Here is a 13,427-nt window from a genome sequence, read left to right as displayed (position 1 = left end):
CTCTTCCTCACCAGACACACCAAGAAAGCTGCTTAAGAAACAACAGGTATTTAAATGGCATGCAACAGACAGTGGCCAATAACCAAATAAAAAGGCCAGCCACCTCCAAGAACCCTTCCACCAAAAAGGAAACATACATTCAGACCCTGACTCTTGCACTGGGCTAAAGGACTGAAGTCTGTTAAGATGGTTCATGTAGGACAGAGTTATAAACACAGGCAACTGATTTCTGGATTCAGTCTCTCCCAGAGCACTCTTGACCAACACAACCCAGCTAATGCAAGCATCTTGTCAAGGTTAATCCCTCTCAGATGATCATGCTTTCAAGCTGCTGTCATAGCTAGACCATCCCCTCTGTTAATCACAGGAGACTCACGATAGATGGAATTTCCTGACTGGAGATTTCATTACTCTGGGGACCCAGATTAAAGATTCAATTATGAACATTTCTCAAGAAGATTTTCAATACTCTCTCTCTCTATATATATACATATATATTTTTTTTTCTTTACACTTCTTTGTACTATGTTAAAGTTCAAGCAACTCAGCTGAAGAAGACCATTCCTTCAAGTCCACTCCTATCCTATACAGGACAAATGTCTAACCACCACTGTGAAAATGACTATGACACACACCTGACTGGTAGGGTGGACATACCTAGATTGTCTTTCTATAGGAAAGCAGAGCACTTCAGTGTGGCTGGAGTTGTAAATTATCAGCACACAAAGGACCAGACTCCTAAACACTGGTCTTTTAAAAAGTGAGAAAAAATTAGAAAAAGTTAACTTAATCCAGAGCTGGGGAAAGCCTGGTAATGGCCACATACATTAGGCTAAGTTTGGGCTACTCAATGGTCACATTTCTAGACAAGTATGTCTAGCCTTCTAAAATACCTTCCTTATACTCTTTAACCAAACAACTACAGCTGTCTTCTACCTTCTGGGCAATTTTGTTCTATAACAATAAGCCTATTATACTTTAATTGCAATCCAAAACTTGCTTTGAAAGCATGGGACCAAGCTTGTATTGCTCATTTGCAATCTGCCATATCTATGACATGGGGTGTGCAAACTGCAACAGCAACTCAATTCTAAGAAGAGAAAGATGCTGAAAAAGCTCATCATAATCTAATTTTTAGAATTTTTGGCAATTATACAAATGCCCTTTACGATATAAAATGAGGAACTCTAGCTAGGCCTCTCCAAGCCATCAGGAATAAAGTTTAACAAAATTGTTTTCCTAACACCTGTTTATCTAGGGACAGGTACTTAAAGGTAAAGGATACCTTCAGAAAAAGTAACATTGTCTTTTGGGTATTACTAAAGTTACAACAATACATATAAACCCCTTATTCCAAACTAGAAAATAATCCAAGTCAAAATTACTAGGTAACATTTATTTTTCTTCAAAGAAATGTTGATGTATCTAACTTTATTATAACTATGATTAATACACAAAGAAAATACTGCCTCAGATAAATACTGAAACAACAGATTTCAACAGGTAAGTACAGCATTCTTTATCAAAACAAAATCTCTGAGCAGGTGGGGAAAAGTCCACTGGTACAAAAATAAAGAAAAATCAAAAGAGGTTATCACAATAAGAAAAGTTGGCACAAAGTCTACCTTTTATAACTGACTTTGCTGCTTACTGTTTAATTGTTGGAGAGCAAAAAAAATAGTAAGTAAGGGAACAGGGATGAAATGTTTTTTATGCACACACGCACTCACACCTGACCTTTTCTAGAGACCACAATATGCTGAATTTTACAGAAGAATTTAATTCTTACGGTGGAGGGATGTTATTCACTTAGAGTTTCTGTTTTACATTCCACACAAAATTACTAAAGCCTTAAAAGTACCCACCCAATCTTATAGCATAAAATTAATTTTGCTATAAATCTGTACTTACTGATTATAGATATTAATAGAAAAATAAGGATCTCCAAAGCTCAAAGCAGCAAGCAAGCAGTCACCACAATTCCTTTGACAACACAGGAAACTTGCCTTTATATATTAACTAAGACATCCAACTTAATTTTCAAACACCTTACTCAGATCTCATCCATGCTAAAAGAGTTCTATTAGGTTCTTAACCTGTTGCCGTTGAGTCAATTCTGACTCATAGCGACCCTACAGGACCGAGCAGAACTGTCCCATAGGGTTTCCAAGGAGCGCCTGGTGGATTCAACTGCCAACCTTTTGGTTAGGAGCCGTAGCTCTTAACCATTATGCCACCAGGGTTCTTGGACCTCTCCAAATGTTCATTTCTCAGGAGACTATCACTGTTTGAAATCCTAAAACCATTCATTTGCTATTTCTTAATAAACACTTATGAAAAGCATGTAAACTATACCCCTTATTTTGGATTACGATGGTTAAGTACAAAAACAATTCATCTAACATAAATCATAAAAGTTATACATAAAAGCACCTACAAAACTTTTAAAAATGAAAGATTCACAGTGCACTGCACCTTAGAACATGTAAGGTTGGGAAAAAAACATTTAAAAAGTGAATTCAAAGACCAATTTCTCTCTCAAAGGCAAAACATAATGAAGCCACGGGGATCACAAGAGAGGATCCCAGACAGAGCAGGAGAAAAATGGAGAACAAAAAATCAAATTCACCAAAAAAGATCGGACTTATTAGTCCAATAGGGACTGGAGGGACCCCCGAGACTATGGCCAAGGCTCTTATCTGGAACTGAAGCCATTCCCAGAAACCACCGTTCAGCCAAACAATAGACCGGTCTATAAAATAAACAGTAACACCCAAAAGGAACCTGTTCCTTAGAACAATCAATTTATACGGTATCAAACAGACATTTGCCCAAAAGCAAAGAAGAGAAGGCAGGAAGGAGTAGAAAATCCCCACGAAAGAGAACAGGGAACCCAGGGTGGAAATGGGGAGAGTGCTGACACACTGTGGGAAATGCAACCAATGTCGTGGAACACTTTATGTACAAAGTATCAAATGGGAAAATAATTTGCTTTGTAAACTTTCATCTAAAGCACAATAAAAAATTAAAAAAAAAAAAATGAAGCCAATACAACTACTCTTCTCATTTACCTTCTAAAAATGCAGCACACAGTAGAAGTAAATATTGCATATTCAGCATACTCCTTTATCTCTTGATTTCCTCAAACCATGCTAAATTTCTCAAGCAGAAATCCAGTTTCTGTACTAAGCATGGCCTTTCTAAACCTGAACACTGAGAAATTAATACACAGGTTCAAGGGAATAAGTACAGTGGATGTATATAAAATAGGTACATCCAACTTATACATATTCTGCATAGTTAATTCACATCACACACATAAGCTTCAACTCACATCTTTTTAACATTTTTTATCCCAAACCGTCAAGAGAGCTAAAAGTCTAAAATTATCACAATCCCACACCAATAATATCCTTATTTGGTTCCACAGTGCATTAAATGAAGCAGCACAACAGCAATGACATTTAACCAGTTAAACTACCAGTGATTGAAAAGAGATATCTGTTGGTTCTTGAAGAGGCTCAACACCGTGAAAGGCCATACTTCTGATAACTAACCTCTTTTACTTTAGCATTGTGAGCTGAAGAATCAACTCTTGGCGCCTGATAGACTCACCAAGGTACTCACTTAGAGAGCATATGCACCTGCGTGCATGTGCACATAAAATAAAATAAACATGCGCACAATTAAATGGTTTCCAGGATGGCAGTAAATAAGTGACAATGATTCACCTGCCAGACAAAGTTAAGTTTTCACTCCTTTGACGTGTTGACAGAAATCTGGAATGCTGGGACCAACTATAAATATGGCTCAAAGAGACCCAAGCAAAGCAGCTTTATTTCTGGAAACAGTAAGAGCTTCCAAACATGACCATATAATGCATTAAAAAAAAAGTCACAGGATTCACAAATTTGTCACATTACAAGATGCAAGATTCTAGATAACCTAATTCTAACTGCTAAAATTGTGAATTCTCCTGCTTAGCACCAAGAGGGTGACACTTTCATTAATAAATAGAATTTAGCCTTAAAAACTAAGCCATTTCAAAGCTAAAGCAAAGTAACACCAAGTGAATGCCTTACAATAGTGGCTTCCTTTAAAAGGCCCACTGGGTTAAATAGAGCCCCTTTTAAACAGGCTACCTATTCAGAATGAAAACTTCTACAATAACATCTACAAGCAGAGATATACCTTGTGGATACCACACATAAAAGATTTAAAAAACCCACATGACAGATGCCCCCGCCCATATGCTTGCACACCTCCCCTCACAAAGAAATACCTTCCATGAGGTCAGATGCACCCAAAACACTAAAGACCCTTTAAGCCCTGGTGATTGTCCTCAATTATAGCTGAAATCTTTCTTAAAACGTACATTGCTACCCTTATTGGGATTTAAAAATCCTGAAAGAACAAGATGCATTCCTAGGAGTGAGTTATGTGTGTTACTTTCACATTTCGACTCTCCCCCTAGTGAAATACTTTGTACGTGGTTGCAGACCCTTTCTCCTCACTCCAGAGGTTTCAGCATGCCAATAAAAGCACAGCGTTCTCTGTTACTACTGCTAACCGGAACCTAACATCAGTTTACACATATCAACACTGAGATGCAATGGAAAATCTAATGTCTGTTTTACATACATATTTACACAACTATAGTATAGAGGAAATTTTCACAAGAACAAAATCATTTTACAATACTAAATACAATACTAAAAAGGGCTGGAGGCAGGATGGTAAATACATGACCGAAGTAGCTACTGGGTTCCAGCCTCCACGTTTCTCTGCTACCCTCTCGCCCAGCAGTCTCACTGGTTTCCTGACTGCATACAGCCCAACTCAAATTACAGCATCGTGCCCATCCTACTCGATCCCTTTCCAGGCTGCGGACTTTGTCCTTTAATGAAGTGCTAAGAGTTCATTTTGAATGTGAACATAATATTGCAGATGCTGGCTCTAAATAAAACTTTCAACAAGACCCTAGGCAGAGGAGGATCAGAGTCTAAGTGATCAAAAGCAGATAAATGTGCAAAATGCCACCAAAGCAGATGACCTGCAATCTTGACTTCTGTGATACTTCAGCACTCATGTTAATGTAATAATAGTGTATTTTAAGTTTTCCTTTTTTTTTTTTTTTAAAGAATGTCAATATATATAGACCACTGTTGCAATCATGTAATGGGCAGATGGAGGATTCCCGTTAACTTGGCTATTTCATAATGAATCAAACACTTTTCTTGACCAGAATACAAAATAAAGCCCACAATCACAAAGAAAGAATGCCCTCAAAAAAGGCAACTTAGGTAGCCAAACACTGAAAAGGTACATCTGTATAAAAAGTTGTAACAGCATTTACAGTGCAAACTCGTGTTTCTTGCCACTCTCTCCTCTGAACCAAGAGCAATCTGTTCAGAAACATCACTGCCCCCCTGCATTTCTTTAAAACACCTGAGAAAGGTAAGGCTTGAAGACACACTCAAATGCAATAGGTCTCTGATCTTGGTACTTCCATAACACATTTGCTGCTATCAAAGATCCAAGATTTTCATTATGGCATTATGATCAAACTTGAAACTCAAAAAGGTTCTGGATGAAAATGGGAACTTGCAATGTCCATTACATGTCACAGACTGTCCCTCAGCATGTTCTAGCAATTGGTCTTCACCAGAGCAAGGTAAGTCATATACAGCATCTGTTTAAAAAACAAAATAAACAACCTCAGTCATTTAGAAAAAAATCAAATACTGCCCTGCCCTCCACCTTTTGTTATAAAGGAACACAGAGTGTATGTTTTTCTTTCCACACTCTGAACCTAATCTAAATAGAACCACCAAGATACTGTCCTTTCCCCGAATTGATAACGTATTACTGCTTATTTCTAAACTAATTTTCAAAATCTTAATCTCAGCCTTTAAGACCCTTGGCATTCATGCTTGACATTCACTTTCCTATATTTGTATATTGTGCAAACATAATGGGAACTTCCTGACAGAGATCAAAATGTAAGCATTGTGAAGATTACAATTATAAGAACTGTAAAAATTATAACTCTGGAACAATAAAGTTAACGCTTATCAAGTCTTCAGGGAGTATATTAACCTAGAGAAAAATCCAGATTTCCAGGAGTATAACCCACTCCAGTTTATCTGGTCTTTTTTTTTTTAAAAAAATAAAGCAGGGACCTGACCAGGAAACGAGGTTTCAAATGGACACGAAGAGGCTAAGGCAGAAAGAAAGGCTGAAATGAATCCTAAGAATCCTTTTATAATTTTTTCACAAGATTGAGAACTTAAAGATTTATATATCCGTATCATGCCCAACTAAGCTGGATATACTATGTTACACTGTGCCTTCTTTAGCGTTCCAGAAAACACAGCTTTTAAAAATTTTTCACAAACTATTTCTGACATGTTAATAGATTTAACTACTAGCCAATCATTTCCACCACCCAAGGTGGCCAGAAAAGTCCTATTAAGAGGACATCTACCCCTGTAACTTTTCTAAACTATAATGACAGTTTCTACTTCTTCAGTTAACCTTAACTTTCCAAAACAGGGTTAATGCATCTTTTCAAATTTAAGGTAAAATAACTTTTACCTCGAATTATAGGAGGGATTACAAGGAATATAATTATATTGCTTCACATTTCTTAGGCTTTTCTACATGAAAGCATTAAATTTAGATGGTGAATAATGTATATCTACTTCGTAGGCAATTTCATACAATTCAAAATAGCACCTAAGAAAAAAATAGTCTCCTGTACTTCCAAATGACATCTATTAAAGCGCTTTCTACGTTATCCTTACTTTCCAAATCAGATCACAGATCTACTTTTGATAAGGAAGAGAAGCTGCAGTGTGATCTTTAATAAAAGCTATCCTTAAGCACAACCTTTAAACTTTAGCCATCCTTACCACTAAAACAAGACAAAAATGTTGCCCCTCTCAAGTTAGTTATCCCCCTACAAATACTCAAGAACTAGATATCCTCAGCTTTATATTTAGTTCCACTCTTGTTTTAACCCCTAAGCAATTATTTATTTACAATACTCATACACAGCATGAAGGCTGGACAGCTACAAACGAAATAGCACATTAGAAGGGCAAATAATTTCACCTTGATCATTTAAGTATTTTCGTTTTAGCCAATTTTGTATTAAGAGAACTTGACCACATATATGAACTCTCTCTGCAGAATATGTACTATCTTCCTGTCTAAAATCAAAGTTAGGCCAAAACCAAACCAAGTCCCACAAGAAGAGATTTTAAAATGACAGAAAATTGACTTGCCTGTTTCAAAATTATCCTGAAGTTTTCGTGGATGAAATTTTTTTTCACATTTCTAATTAAAAAAACAGAGAGAACACACTATCCTCAGTTATTTTACTTGTAACAAATCAGAAGATACATTATCACACTTCCCAGGAAGAAAACTGAATCAGAATTATAACCACCTCATCCATTTTCTCATTGGTACTTTTCTTGTATTTTTTGTTTATGTATTTATTGTTTAAGCCTAAAACTTTTTTAGTTCATTACATTCACATTGTAGAAGAGCATTAAAAGAGGGAAAAAAAATTATTAATTAAATCTCTCAACCCAGAGATAATTGCTATTAATATTCTGGTATACATGTTTTCCAGCTTTTTTTTTCTATGAAGCTGTATTTTTGCACAATTGTGTAATTTTTAAGTAGGATTACACACATTACTGTACTGAAACCAACTTTTTAATGTACTAAATATATGGCAAACATACTCCTTTTTTGCATAAATATAAATTCACTCCATCATTTTAAAGACTACCCAGTAATCTAATCAATAATATGGCATTTAACATCTTCTTAGAGATTCAGGTTGTTTCCATTTTTTCATTATCATAAAGAAGTAATGGGGTAAATATTCCTTAAATTCCCTTTCTATGGAAAACAGGTAAGCACTTTTTCATGCGTTTGATAGATATAATCCAACAGCTTTCTAGAAAAGCTGTACCAATTAACAAATTTTACTTGTTCCCAATACACTCATCGACACTGAAACCAAAAAACCCACTGCTGTCAAGGTGATTCCAGCTCATAGCGACCCTGCAGGACAGAGGAGAACCACTCCACAGGGTTTCCAAGGAGCTGCCGCCGACCTCTTGGTCAGCAGCCAAGCTCTTAACCACTGTGCGCTACCAGGTCTCCCAACTGTACTGAGGTCTCATCAATCTTTCTATTTGCCGATCTGATGGCAGAAAGTAGTATCCTATTTTAATTTGCATTCTCTGATTACACATAAAATTTAACCAATCACTTTTATTTCTTATGAACTGTTTGTTCATTAACTCTTTTAAAAAACTTTGAAAAAATTTACTCAAGTTCTTCTGGATGAATCTGAGAGTCATTTATGAAGTTCCTCCAAAAACCCACAGGATTTTGGTTGGTGCTAAATTAAATTATATATTTATTTAGAAAAAATTAATATTTTTACAGTATTATCATTTTAAGAGAGTATTTTTCTGTCCCGTTTTTGCTAGAAACAGATGTTGAATTTTATTAAAATCCTTTAAATCATCTATTAAGATTGTCTCCTTTGTTGCTGTCAATGTTTTTACCAGAATAAAATGCGATTAATAGTGAAGGACAAGTAGTTTGACACTAAACTGATCTTTAATACATGTGAACCAGTACAAAAAAACACCAAGCAAACCCAAGTGCCATCTAGTCGACTCCAACTCATAGCGACCCTATAGGACAGTAGAACTGCCCCCACAGAGTTTGCAGGGAGCGCCTGGTGGATGTGAACTGCCGACCCTTTGGTTAGCAGCTGTAGCACTTAACCACTACACCACCAGGGTTTCCTGCGAACTGGTAGGGGTCATTAAACCCTAAATGAAAAATAAACAGCACTCCAAGAATTCAAAGTATTTTTGCTGAAAATTTGAAATTACTATTATTACCCACTGAGAATGAAAAAACAGGCGAAGCTGCAATAAGAAAATCCAACAGATATCAGGACTTAAAAAAAATACTAAGCTGTGAGACCATTTGTTGTCAATAACTTTCTGAAACACAGAATAGAAGAAAATGGAACAAAGAATAGAAAGAAATGCCTCAAAAATGTTATTTGTCTTTTTAGGCCTAGCCTAACGCACATGGCACTGGCTATGAGTGTTCTGTGTCTTACTTTCTATTTCCTAAATTCTATAAACTTAAAAAAAAATACACTATGACATTCTCTCAAATTTCTCACTTCATTAAAATAATAAAGACTGTTTAGGACACAGATCAATAGCCAAGAAATTACTCTAAAAAACTTTGCTGACTATACATTCTTTTCAAAGAATTAATGAATGTAAATACCCACATAAAAAACAAAGATTAGATGTACAACTGAATCAATGTTAAACTTATAATTAAACTTCTTTAAACTTATAATTAAAAGTAGCCAGAGACATTTTCAGCACACTAACATTTTAGTGAACAATGTAGCACCACAAAATCTTATCAGTATTTTAAAAATAGAGCAAGGCAAATAGCATTCCATACCGTGCCTTCACAATGCCCTTCCCCCTCTCTTAAGAAGTCTGACCTGCCTACGTAACATGGGAGCCTTAAATCTTACCATCAAGGGATTCTGCTGCTTTGCTGGCTGGCTGTGGACGCCATTTGTTCTTTTCTTCTGATTGGGGGAGTCTTGATACTGTTTTCTGCCATTTCCCCTCATATTTTGATTCTATTTTTGAAATAAAATATAAACATATTAATGTAATGTAATGTAATAGGACAAAAGAACATATCCCTATACATATGTTTAGCAAAGCCCACAAAAAAAAATTCATAAAACACTGGGAAACCACACCGTACCAATATATTTCCTTATAGAAGACAATGCTTCAGAAAGCATTTCTCTAAAAAGTATTAAATTGCAAATACAATGGTCCCTAGAAATCTTTCCCTATCTCTTGCATTATCCTATTTCTGCTTACAGATTTTGTTTATAATGCACAAGTGGAACAAATGTATGAGTTTAAAAAAAAGTAAAGAAAACAAAAAATAGGAAGGGGAGAATAACGAGTTTGAAAACCTTATCTGCATATCAAAAGGAACTTCTCCATGAGGGGAATGCTGAGGGAACAAAAGTCAGAGCTCTTAAGAGCAAGAAATAGGCAGCAGATATGGTCAACTGTTACTCTACAACTGGCTTTAAATTATTACTCAACAAACAAGCACTATTAAATAAACAGTCTCTTCTATACTAAATGATAATAAAGACTGCTGTTTTAAATTTGGACCATCATCCCTAAATTTTAGCCCTAAAACCTAATGTTAACCCTGAATATGCAAGTAGCCTGAGAGTAAAATGAGACTGCATCTTGCCATTATATTGCTTTAACAATGAATTAATTTTACAACAAAAAAATTCTCAGTTTAACTAAAAACATCCAAAGTTTTTAATGTTAACATGTCCTTAAAGATCTTGAAAAGACTGCAACTTAAGAGAGCTGGCTAAAACAATATAAATAAAATAATAATTTTATTATTATTTAAGAATATAGAAATAAAATGTTTATTTACTTAAACACACATACAAAAAAAAAAAAATCAACCAGTTGCTAAAACAGCTTGGAAATAAGATGCTAACCTAAAATAAAATACGGGAGGGAAATACAGCTTCCGGAATCTCATGTTATCACACACTTTTAATTCAGGCTCAGCACCAAGGCTTCTGAAACAGTGCTACCCTTTGTTCCACAAAAAATAAACTACCCTCTCCTTAAAAAGAAAAAAAAGAAAAATTCACGTATTAAAAACCAAACGTGCTCAAAAAAAGAAAATTATACACCTATATCCCTCATGAATTTAGTACAAAAATCCTCAACAAAATTCTAGCCAATACAATTCTACGACATATCAAAAAAGTAATTCACAAAGAGGTATAACAACTCCATAACTCAAAATAAAAACCAAGAAAAACATAACGACTCAGCAAACATAAAGTCAAATACTATGAACATGAGGAACACGCAAGTTACAAAGAAAACCGTCTCAGCACAAAAAAGTGAGTGGAAAAATGAAATTGTCAACAACACACATAAAAAGTCATCAAAATGACAGCACTAAACACGTATCTATAATTACGCTGAATGTAAATGGACTACACATACTTATCTATAATTACGCTGAATGTAAATGGACTAAATGCACCAATAAAGAGACAGAGAGTCTCATACCGGATGAAGAAACACGACCTGTCTATATGTTGCCTACCAGAGACACACCTTAGAGACAAAAACAAACTAAAACTCAAAGGATGGAAAAAAATATAGCAAGCAAACAATAAGCAAAAAAGAAGAGGAGTAGCAATATTAATTTCTGACAAAATAGACTTTAAACTTAAATCCACCCAAAGGATAAAGAAGGACACTACATAATGATTAAAGGGACAACTGACCAGGAAGATACAACCATATTAAATATTTATGCACCCAATGACAGGGCTGCAAGATACATTAAACAAATTTTAACAGAACTGAAAAGTGAGATAGACACCTCCACAATTACAGTAGGAGACTTCAACACACCACTTTCGGAGAAGGACAGGACATCCAGTAAGAAGCTCAATACAGACACGGAAGACCTAATTACTACAATCAACCAACTTAACCTCATTGACTTATACAGAACTCTTCACCCAACTGCTATAAAGTATACTTTTTTTTCTAGCGCACATGGAACATTCTCTAGAATAGACCACATACTAGGTCATAAAACAAACCTTTGCAGAATCCAAAACATCGAAATATTACAAAGCATCTTCTCAGACCACAAGGCAATAAAAGTGGAAATCAATAACAGAAAAAATAGGGAAAAGAAATCAAACACTTGGAAACTGAACAATACCCCCCTGAAAAAAGCCTGGGTTATAGAAGACATTAAAAGGGAATAAAGAAATTCACAGAATGCAACAAGAATGAAAATACTTCCTATCAAAACCTCTGGGACACAGCAAAAGCAGTGCTCAGAGGCCAATTTATATAGATAAATGCACACATACAAAAAGAAGAGCCCAAATCAGAGAACTGTCCCTACAACTTGAACAAATAGAAAGTGAGCAACAACAGAATCCATCAGGCACCAAAACAAAACAAATAATAAAAATTAGAGCTGAACTAAATGAATTAGAGAACAGAAAAACAATTGAAAGAATTAACAAAGCCTAAAGCTGCTTCTTTCAAAAAATTAACAAAATTGATAAACCATTGGCCAGACTGACTAAAGAAATACAGGAAAGGAAACAAATAACCCGAATAAGAGACGAGATGGGCCACATCACAAAAGACCCAATGGAAATTAAAAAAATCATATCAGATTATTATGAAAAATTGTACCCTAACAAATTTGCAAACCTTGAATAAATGGATGAATTCCTGGAAAAACACTACCTACCTAAACTAACACAATCAGAAGTAGAACAACTAAATAGACCCATAACAAAAAAAGAGATTGAAAACGGTAATCAAAACACCCCCAACAAAAAAAGCCCTGGCCCAGATGGCTTTACCGCAGAGTTCTACCAAACCTTCACAGAAGAGTTAACACCACTACTACGAAAGGTATTTCAAAGCATAGAAAATGACGGAATACTGCCTAACTCATTCTATGAAGTCACCATATCCCTGATACCAAAACCAGGTAAAGACATCACAAAAAAAGAAAATTACAGACCAATATCCCTCGCGAACAAACACGTAAAAATCCTCAACAATATTCTAGCCAAGAGAATTCAACAACATATCAAAAAAATAATCCACCACAACCAAGTGGGATTTATACCAGGTATGCAAGGTGGTTTAATATTAGAAAAACCATTAATGTAATCCACCATACAAATAAAAGACAAAAACCACATGATCTTATCAATTGATGCAGAAGAGGCATTTGACAAAGTCCAACACCCATTCATGATAAAAAAAACTCTCAGAAAAAAAGGAATTAAAGGAAAATATCTCAATGTAATAAAGTGCATCTATACAAAGCCAACAGCCAACATCACCCTAAATGGAGAGAGCCTGAAAGCATTTCCCTTGAGAACGGGAACCAGACAAGGATGCCCTTTATCACCGCTCTTATTCAACATTCTGCTAGAGGTCCTAGCCAGAGCAATTAGGCTAGACAAAGAAATAAAGGGCACCCGGACTGGCAAGGAGGTAGTGAAATTATCTCTATTTGCAGATGACATGATCTTATACACAGAAAACCCTAAGGTATCCTCCAGAAAACTACTGAAACTAATAGAAGAGTTTGGCAGAGTCTCAGGTTATAAGATAAACATACAAAAATCACTTGGATTCCTCTACATCAACAAAAAGAACATCGAAGAGGAAATCACCAAATCAATGCCATTCACAGTAGCCCCCAAAAAGATAAAATACTTAGGAATAATT

At 35.4% G+C, this 13,427-nt stretch overlaps 1 protein-coding gene across 2 annotated transcripts in view; it reads right to left on the bottom strand.

Annotated features, from left to right (window-relative positions):
- Positions 1–886: 886 nt before the first annotated feature.
- DCP2 (decapping mRNA 2) overlaps positions 887–13,427 on the bottom strand; it is a 61,679-nt gene continuing 49,138 nt past the window's right edge. For both annotated transcript variants that reach the window (XM_049872289.1, XM_049872299.1), the window contains 3 exons: positions 9,605–9,715; positions 7,290–7,341; positions 887–5,692 (listed from right to left, as the gene is read on the bottom strand). In XM_049872289.1, the coding sequence (XP_049728246.1) occupies positions 5,529–5,692; positions 7,290–7,341; positions 9,605–9,715 (327 nt within the window). In that variant the 3' untranslated portion in view covers positions 887–5,528. The remainder of the gene's footprint in view (positions 5,693–7,289; positions 7,342–9,604; positions 9,716–13,427) is intronic.

This window comes from Elephas maximus, chromosome 2, assembly GCF_024166365.1.
Source record: "Elephas maximus indicus isolate mEleMax1 chromosome 2, mEleMax1 primary haplotype, whole genome shotgun sequence".
Lineage (NCBI taxonomy): Eukaryota > Metazoa > Chordata > Mammalia > Proboscidea > Elephantidae > Elephas > Elephas maximus.
This window is presented reverse-complemented; position numbering and strand designations above follow the sequence as displayed.